General features: G+C 48.8%; 2 protein-coding genes across 2 annotated transcripts; both read left to right on the forward strand.

The window, feature by feature from the left end:
- Positions 1-2,717: 2,717 nt before the first annotated feature.
- Positions 2,718-3,666, forward strand: LOC123082152 (uncharacterized). The gene is made up of 3 exons (XM_044504553.1): positions 2,718-2,927; positions 3,030-3,092; positions 3,205-3,666. Exons 1-3 carry the CDS (start codon positions 2,835-2,837, stop codon positions 3,376-3,378), a joined length of 330 nt encoding a protein of 109 aa, XP_044360488.1. The 5' UTR covers positions 2,718-2,834; the 3' UTR covers positions 3,379-3,666.
- Positions 3,667-7,000: 3,334 nt separating this feature from the next.
- On the forward strand, positions 7,001-8,999 carry LOC123082153 (berberine bridge enzyme-like Cyn d 4). Its single transcript, XM_044504554.1, has one exon. The coding sequence runs from the start codon at positions 7,114-7,116 to the stop codon at positions 8,740-8,742; it is 1,629 nt and encodes a 542-aa protein (XP_044360489.1). The 5' UTR covers positions 7,001-7,113; the 3' UTR covers positions 8,743-8,999.
- Positions 9,000-9,637: the final 638 nt, after the last annotated feature.

The following is a 9,637-nucleotide window of genomic DNA, read 5'->3' on the forward strand; positions in this document are numbered from 1 at the left end:
GAACATAATTAGCAACATTTAGATGATTTGGCCTTCTTTAACATTATATAACATGTTTGGCCCCTTTATATTGAGTTTCTGGCTTCGCCACTGTTGTTGAAGCTACATGTGTAACGCAGAAGAGCGAGTCCCATGGAACTGCTGCTCCAAGGCAAACGGGTTGGCTAGCTCCACCTGAACTCCACATGAAACTCAATGTGAAGGCAACGGTTAAGACGAACGGGGCTCCATGGCACTGTTGGTGCAATTTGCAGGAGCCGTGAGGGAGCTTTCCTCGGTGCTTCGGTGCAGGTTTTCACAAACATCGGCGATCCATCTACCCTTGAAACTCTCGCAATCAGGGAAGGTACGGCCTTATCTCAAGATTTGATTTTGCACCGGACTCATTTGACCTCAGATTGCAAAGGAGTGGTACGTAGAAGCAATCCATCGAGGGAGTGGCTTGGTATATGGAGCTATCATCGAGAATCTTCTTCTTTTATTTCATGTAATATAGTACTCCCTCCATCCCAATAAGTTAATACAAAACCGAGATACTTATTTTAGAACGAAGCGAGTACATAAATTTAGAAGCTCAAATGTTGAGGTTCACAATTTAACGAAGCATACGCTGATGTCAGGCCTGACCACTATGTTTGTTTGGTTCACTGGTAGAAAAAGGGCCTTTAGTCCCGGTTCTGAAACCGGGACTAAAGGGTCGGTACTAATGCCCTGACCCTTTAGTCCCGGTTCAATCCAGAACCGGGACTAAAGGCCCTCCACGTGGCCGGTCCATCTTTAATCCCGGTTGGTAATACCAACCGGTACTAAAGGAAATTTTCTATTTTTTTTTGAATTTTTTTGAATTTTTTTATTTTTAAATTTCTGAATTATTTTAACCTCTAATCTCTAATCACCCCTCAACACTGCTCAATTTAATCTCTAATCATCCCTCATCATTCCAAATCATCTAACTTCCCGAACGGTCACCCATCCTCTCACTACTCCAGCCTGAGCACGCTTAACTTCCGAGTTCTATTCTCCCTCGTTTTCAAGTCTGCACTTATTGTTTTCCTGACAATAGTAAGATGTCAATCCTATTAACCCTCAGAAATTTAGCTTGACCATGAAGTCACACATTTCACTGTTTGAGTTTGAAACTATTGTTCTAAAAAACAATAATTTTTTAGTAACACTAATATTTCTTGAATAAGTAGTTTGACCATTGTTTGACCACAGTTTGACCATAGTTTGACCAGATTTGACCAAAATTCAAAAAAGGTGAAATAATTATTTAATAACACTAATATTCTTGAATAATTATTTAGTAACACTAATACTTCTTGAATAAGTAGTTTGATCAGATTTAATGAAAATTTAAAAAAGGCCATAGGTCGTCTCCATCGGATGTAACTTTTCAAGTAGATGATTTTTCATATAAAAAACTTTTTAATCCGAGTTCGTATGCAAAAGTTATGCCCATTTTACAAATTTTAGAGAGATTTTGTAAATAAAGTCGAAATTCATATTTGTAAATTTTCCCAACAACTAGACCACATATCACATGGGAAACTTATTTTATTTTATTTATTTGACATTTCCATCATTTTCTTTTGTTTTTTCTAAAACTGAAAAGGCGGTCCAGGGGGGAGGGAGTTTGAAAATGGGACCTTTAGTACCGGTTCGTGCCATGAACCGGTACTAATGCCTCAAAGCCCATTAGTCCCGGTTGGTGGCACCAACCAGGACTAAAGGTCTAATTTTTAGTATCGGTTGGTGCCACCAACCAGGACTAATGGGCATCGCACCCTTTAGTCCCGGTTCGTGGCACGAACCGGGACTAATGCCTTAGCCGCACGAACCGGGATAAATGCACCCATTGATCCCGGTTCTGGACTGAATCGGGACTAATGGGCTTACCCGGCCTGGACCAAAGCCTCCTTTTTTACTAGTGGTTAGGCATTTCTTTCATCCTGGCCATTGAATAAAGTTTCATGAGATTATCTACGAAAGATGTCTCGGTTTTATACCTTTTTAATTGTTTTACTCACAATCTAGTGAGTACTCTTTTCCTGACTCCATAAATCGCCGGATCTTAAGAGAAAACGCTAGCAGGTTCTCGTAAGACTGGCTATAGTAGAAATAAGTTCAACAGTAACTTCAAGTCTAACTCAATAAATTTGTTTATGTAACAATGAGTTAATGAAGAGAGATATTTCTAATAACTTAGCTAGTTCCTGTAACATCATATGTCCCAATACAGTACGAGTCTAGAACCTAATAAATAAAGTTTTGCATGACACCACATCTATATTATTACCCACTATGAAGATAATAATATGGTCTAGAAATACATATATGTTATTAGTGTATGTTACTTCCCGTTGTGACTAGTCTAACAGCGGGCTCACCTAGCCGACATGATCACATCACGCATACGCGCAGCAGCTCGTAACGTGCGCGCAACGGAGCGGCCGGTTCGAACAGCACCACGTGCCGGGCGCCCATTGGCCTCACGTTCCGCGAGCCATGCACTCGATCGGCGGCGTCGACGGCTGGCTCTGGATCGGTCAGGTCGACGGCTCCGACCCACGAGCCACTCACACGTGTCCACCGCATCTCCTCCACCGGTGCAGCAGCCGACGCATGGGAACCCCACGACACGTATGGTGTTCGTTGTTGCTTTCGTTTCCTTTGGCCGACTCGTATATATACACGTACGCGGCCATTGGCTCCTCTCCTCCGCCACAGCGCACGAGACCATCACCAGATCGAAGCGTACACCCATTGGTAATCCGCATCCGCAAGAGACGTGTGGGTATAGTAAATCGTCGCGCGTACGTACGTGACGATCGATGAGGATCGTCGGGGTTGCAAAGCCGGAGAGGATGTCTTCCATGGAGCGGGAGCCCAAGACGCTCTCCCTCGGCGAGCTCAATTACGCCAGGGTAAGCAAATTAAGCACCGTCTCTTCCAGCTCGTCAGATCTTCGCACACACGTACCATGAAAAGCTTGACGTAACATTATTATGTCGTTTCGTTTCCTGCAGGAAGCGGCGCTGTACGTGCTGACCACGCACTCCTCGCAGGACGCAGCCCGGATCTTCACCGAGGTAACGTGCATTTTACTTTCTTGCCGGTGATAAACTAGCTGTTTCCGTTTACGTTTGCTCGTGATTTTTCTAGCGTAATAACACGGCGTGCTGCACGCGTGATATTGTGCAGGGTCTGAAGCCGGTGCTCGGCGTCAGGAGGAACTCGACGGACTCTGACTCGGACGACGACGAGGAAGGGGACGTGTTTGATCCGGACGCGCTCCTCGACGATCACGACGTGCGCCGTCATCGCCAGATGCGTGGGCGCATCGCCAAGAAACGAGACTTTGCTACAGCATTCTAATTACCTTCACATACCTATAAAAAAGGCTACGATCACATCCATGTAAAACGGGGGTCTACAGTTTTGCCCGTTCATAAGAGTTTTTTTTTGTAACGTAGTATTAGCGAGTTCTGCTGCAGCAGTAGATTTTTCTTCATCGGAACGGATAAAAAATGAACATAAGGCTGGTCGTAATGGTAGTATCATAGCTAGTATCAAGCATTTTTGATAAAGTGTCATAGTATTAAATGAAAAAGAGATGATGGAGTATAATATCATGATACCGTATCATAATAAATGTTATGCTGCTTTGTGTCATGCATGACAATAAATAGAGTACTACATGATACTAATATATTATATTATGCATTAAGAAGATAGTATCATACATTAGTATCATAAATAATATTAGTATATGATACTCTCCATTACAACCAGTCTAACAAGTCTAGTTGGTGTATTATTACGGCCCATCTGATTAGCTCGTCTAGCCCCTGCGCTCTCTAAGCGAATTGAATGCAAAAAGCCATGTCGAAGCCTTGCTCCTCTGATCTGTGTACCAGACCAGAGTGTCCAGGCAATTGCACTAGTAATAAGGCCAACTCTAACGTGCAACCCTATTTGCTTTGTTTGGGTCGAAATGGGCAGAAAACATGATAAATGCATCAATGTAGACGGATGGGCATTTGTCTTCTGTCCGGTTGCAGCTCATTTTCGGTCCAAATTTGCCCGTCCGTCTATAATCCATTTTTGGTTCAAATTTGGATCAGTTTGCGTTAAAACGAACGTGCAGGACACACGTCCTTGTCCTCCCCTGCGCGCACAATCGGGGCACGATGTTCTCATTTCTGCCTCCCCCTCCAAACCCTCCCGCCCTCTCGTTGCCTCCATGGTGACCATGCCGAAGCACGCCGTCCCGGCCGTGCCGCCGCCGCTCGCCCTGCGGCCCAGAAGAAGAAACCCAAGAAGGGGCTCATGCCGGAGCAGCTCGCCCGAGAAACGGCCAAGAAGGTTGGCCGGATGACCACTAATGTGAACAGAAAAGCCGTGGTCCAGGCCACCCTCGACACGGCCACCGTGCAACACAAGGCCGCCGTTGAGGATAACAAGGCCCTCGTCGCGAAGGCCACGCGGACAGTGACGCAGCAAGGCCTTCTCATGCTAGGGTTCAGCCGACTCTTACCGGCCATTCTTTCCGCCGGCAGCATGGCCGCGACGAGCACCTACTCGTAGGCCACTCTCCCTCTACATGGGCAGTCACCGAGCTCCTTCACAACATAGCAGACAATTGTTCTCCATTAGACACACGAACATGGTGCAACCCGCTTCTCCACGTCGTGGGCAACAGCGTGATCGCGCCGGCTACCCCGCTCCCGCAGCTAGCATCGACCTCAATGTCATGCCTGGCTCCGACACTGGCCAGGCAGCCACCGGGATGCAAAAGAAGAGGTCGTGGGAGATTGCTATGGCCAACCTTTGGAGGCCTGCAAGCTGCTCGACGGAATGCCCAATCCGACGCTGACGCAAGATGACCCGGACTTTGACGATTTCATGGAGAGCATCATCTACAAGGAACGTGGCGAGGCCTTTCACCCTGAGCGCCATGCCCAAGCCTTCGACCCCGACAAGAACCAAAGCCAAGATGACCGCGGCCAAGATGATGGTGACGAGCACATTGGCGGCCATGACAACCAAGAAGGGGCCGACGACCAAGATGATACATGGCATGAAGACATGCATTATGAAGATGAAGAAGATGGAGTAAACATTGAGGAGGAGCCATTAATTATTTATCGACAAGCTCACCCTAAGAGCCAATGCCCAAAAGATGAGGCAAAGCATTCGGACAGGATCATACACCAAAGACGAGGACAAGTTGATTTGCGGAAGATGGAAGAAAATAGGGCAAGATCCCGAGAGCGGCACCGAGCAAAAAGGTGTCCTGCTTGTAGGAAATTTTGTGTCGTGCTTGAGAGCATTGAAGTCGCCGCCATGAATGTAGGAAGTTGCCGCCCTACAATTTTTCGAGCACTCGTAGCATCAATTCAATCCAAAAGAGGTGACAGTTTAATCAATAAGAATGCAACAAGTTTTGTGCCGTGCTTGAGAGCATTGAAGCCCGTCGCGTGAGTCTCCTAGGCGTAGGCGACATGGTATAAACTTGTTCTCTTTGTTCCTTTGCCATGTTCATGTTTGTCGCATTTTGTGTCTATCAGTATTACATTGTGGCCTTCACTTTCATTGTGTAGGCATTTCAAACTTTGGAAGCCTTCAAGGCCCAACATGCAAACAAGCAATTCATCCTCATCCATTGTTGGACACTAATCAAAGATTGTCCCAAGTTAAAAGATCAATATGCCGCCCTCAAGAAGAATGGAGGGCTGGCGGCCGTTGTTGAGCATGAAGGAGTGAAGCGGCCGAGTGGCAAGACCAACTCGAAGGTGGATGAGAAGCACGATGTGGCATCATTCGCCTTGCGAGAAATTTTGCATGACATGATGACCCAAAAGGAGGCAAGGGACTAGAGGAAGCGCCAAGAAAAGAAGAGCAAATGGACGTCTACATGGAACTACAAACGAAGAAGCTCAAAATGGAGGATGCCGTCAAAAGGAGGAAGCCCGAGATCGAGGGGGATCATCCAAACAAAGAAGCTCGAGATTGAGGTCAGCAATGCAAACACCAAAGCAAAAGAGGCGGCACTAGCTTTCATGACCATGAACTTGAGCAAGATGTTCCTGAAAAGAAGAGGATGGTTTGAGAAGAAGCAAAAGGAAATGCTCGAGTTAGATGATTGAGCTACAGCTAATGTAATTATGTATGCCGACATGATCTAGGGGGCCGCGAGACAGGAACTATGGTCATTTTTTGTGCGCAGACAAATGTGTCAGCCGTTGGCGCTCTGACTAGCATGGACTGGCTTGATTCTGGCCGTGGGGCCTAAATTTCAGTTTTCATTATCTTTGCAAAAAAAATTCAAACGGTCAGTCGAATTGCGTCTGTTGGTTGGGCGCATGGCCAGCGCAAAGGTAGAAACGGCCGGACAACGCCCTTTTGGCCGACCCAAACGGACAGAATCCAGATAATATGGACGACCGTTTGTGGTCAACTGTTGTAGTAGAAGTCTTGGTTCTCGGATCTGTAGCTCGTGCGTCCTTGAATGTGCGCCAGACCAGAGTGTGCCGGCAATTACATTCGAGTAGGATCATAAGGAAAAGAGTGAATGAATACAGCACCATTGCTGGTTTTCACACTGCTGTTGTTTTCACGCAACGCACACAACCACAATGGAGAACTCTAATTTTTTGGTGATGTGTTGTTTCCCACAACCAGACATTCTTTTGCCTTCTCTATTGACACGATTAATGCGCGATGCATAGATGATATAGATAGCAAGCTGAGCCAGTCACAAACTCCAAACTCACGCCACTAATTAACACCATGATCTTTCTAGTGGATACACTACACGCGCGCACGCCATTAGCTAACTCGCTTAGCCACTACTAGTGGCGAGATACACAAGATCTCCAAGACGCACATGTCACAACTAGCACGCACTAATTTACACCATGCCCGATTTAGTTGGCTTGAAGCCTTGCACGCTCGACATGGACGGCAGTTAACATCACTGGCGTGCGTGTTCGTCCTCTCACCAGCACTCCCAGTTAATGTAACTTATATAAGGAGGTTCATGTAGTAGCTAAGTTCAGTAGGCACAGCACTCTTGCTGCGAGAGAAAGAGAATCGAAGCAAAAAAAGATGGCTATGCTCAGAGGCCTATCACTCATGCTTTCTGTCACCTTCTTCTCAGGCTGCCTCGTCTCAGTCCCTTCCCTAGCTTCCTCCGATGGCTTCCTCCAGTGCATCAGGGAGAAGATACCCAGCGAGCTTGTGTACACACAGTGCAACGCCAACTTCAGCGCCGTGCTGGCCTCCTCCGTTAGGAACCCCAAGTTCTTCACCACCACCGTCAGGCCGCTCTGCGTCGTCACGCCCACCCACGCCTCCCACGTCCAGGCCGCCGTGCTCTGCGGCCGCTGGCAGGGCGTGCGCCTCCGCGTGCGCAGCGGCGGCCATGACTACGAGGGCCTCTCCTACCGGTCGGCGCGGCCCGAGGTCTTCGGCCTGCTCGACCTCGCCAACCTCCGGGCAGTGAGCGTCAACCACTGGGAGTACACGGCCTGGGTCGACTCCGGCGCCACCATCGGGGAGCTGTACTACGCCATCGGGAAGAATAACCCCGAGGTCGCGTTCCCGGCCGGCGAGTGCCCGACCATCGGTGTGGGCGGCCACTTCAGCGGCGGTGGCGTCGGCATGATGATGCGCAAGTACGGCCTCTCCATCGACAACATCCTCGACGCCAAGCTGGTCAATGCCAACGGGCAGCTCCTCGACAGGGCCGGCATGGGGGAGGACCTCTTCTGGGCCATCCGAGGCGGCGGCGGCGGGAGCTTCGGCATCGTGCTCTCATGGAAGGTCCACCTCGTGCAGGTCCCACCCACGGTCACGGTGTTCAGCATCGCAAAGACGCTTGAGCAGGGCGCCATAGACATCCTTACCAAATGGCAAGACGTCGGGCCATCTCTCCCCGCCGACCTCACAGTAACGGTGATGCTGTCGGGGCAGCAAGCCGCGTTCCGGGCCATGTACCTCGGCACGTGCAGCTCGCTCGTGGCAACGATGGGCGAGCGGTTGCCGGAGCTCAACATGACGAGCGCCGACTGCCAGCCCATGACCTGGCTCCAGTCCACGGCCTTGTCCTTCATCACCTTCACCAACAACAAACCGCTGGAGGAGGCGCTCCTGAGCAGGACCACCAGCCTCAGCACCTTCACCAAGGTCAAGTCCGACTACGTCACGCGCGCCATCCCCAAGACCGCGTGGAAGGACATCTTTTCCTGGTTCGCCATGAACGGCGCCGGCCTCATCGTGCTCGAGCCCCACGGCGGGCTCATGGCCACCATCCCCACCGCCGCAACGCCGTACCCGCACCGGAGCGGCGTGCTCTACATCATCCAGTACATCGCGTTCTGGCAAGGCGACGGCGGCACGGCGGCCACCACCTGGCTCGGCAGCTTCTACGACTTCATGGGGCACTACGTGAGCAGCAACCCGAGGCAGGCGTACGTCAACTTCCGGGACCTGGACATCGGCCAGAACGCGGTGTCGGACGACCTCAGTACCACGTCCCAGAGCGGCAAGGTTTGGGGTGAGCGCTACTTCATGAGCAACTACCAGAGGCTCGCGTCGGTGAAGGCAGCCGTGGATCCAATGGACTACTTCAGAAACGAGCAGAGCATCCCCCCGTTGCGACCAGTCCCAGCCTACAACGACTACAACGACGACCCAAGTGAGCAGAGATTCATGCCACAAGATCCCCATAATTAGTACAGTAATTAATTCGATCCTTTTACTACTTCAAGATGACTACGGGCCCGGATTAGTCTACTTCCCTTGCTATAATAATACTGTACAAGTTGTATTTTCTCCTTCTCGTGGTGACTGCTGGGTGGAGACAACTTAATTACTCTCCTGTCCAGGATAAACATTATCAAGTTGTATTTGAATGGACTGCGATATGCATGGTGATGATGTGGATGCTTATTGGGATGCTAATGAAAATGACAGTCTCAGGCCAGCCGCTAGCCCCAGGGTCACCCCAGACACGTATTTTTATTATTTTAAAACATCTGAATTCGGCAAAATTCGGCCAAATTCGGCATAAATTCGGCTAACTTGACATTCATATTCAACATGTTCGGCATTTACATAAATCTATCCATAATAATAATAAAGCACGGATTGACTCCGTGGGTTCACCGTCACAATACGCCTCTTCCCGTAAATTTGCGCTTTCAGTTTTTTCGCTCATATTATCCAAGGTGGTACTATTCATGTGCTTTTTAGTAATTAAACCCCGCTATCTATCCCTAATAATAAAGCACGGATTGACTCCGTGGATTCACCGTCACAATACGCTTCTTCCTGTAAATTTGCGCTTTCAGTTTTTTCGCTCATATTATCCGAGGTGGTACTATTCATGTGCTTTTTAGTAATTGAACCCCGCTATTAATTTGCTGAGGGCGGCTGGAGAATCGAACTCGAGACTTCCCATTTAGTACCCGCGCGCGCTAGCCATTGCACCACTAAATGTTATTTGCAAATGTTGAGCAGCAAACACTATAAGAACTGAATCCACGACAGATCTAAACGTTTTTAGAAGTTCGAACGCAGTTCATTCTTTTCTTTGCAGAAAAAACGCAGTTTATTTTCAAAACCTGTA

This window comes from Triticum aestivum, chromosome 4A (genome assembly GCF_018294505.1).
Source record: "Triticum aestivum cultivar Chinese Spring chromosome 4A, IWGSC CS RefSeq v2.1, whole genome shotgun sequence".
Lineage (NCBI taxonomy): Eukaryota > Viridiplantae > Streptophyta > Magnoliopsida > Poales > Poaceae > Triticum > Triticum aestivum.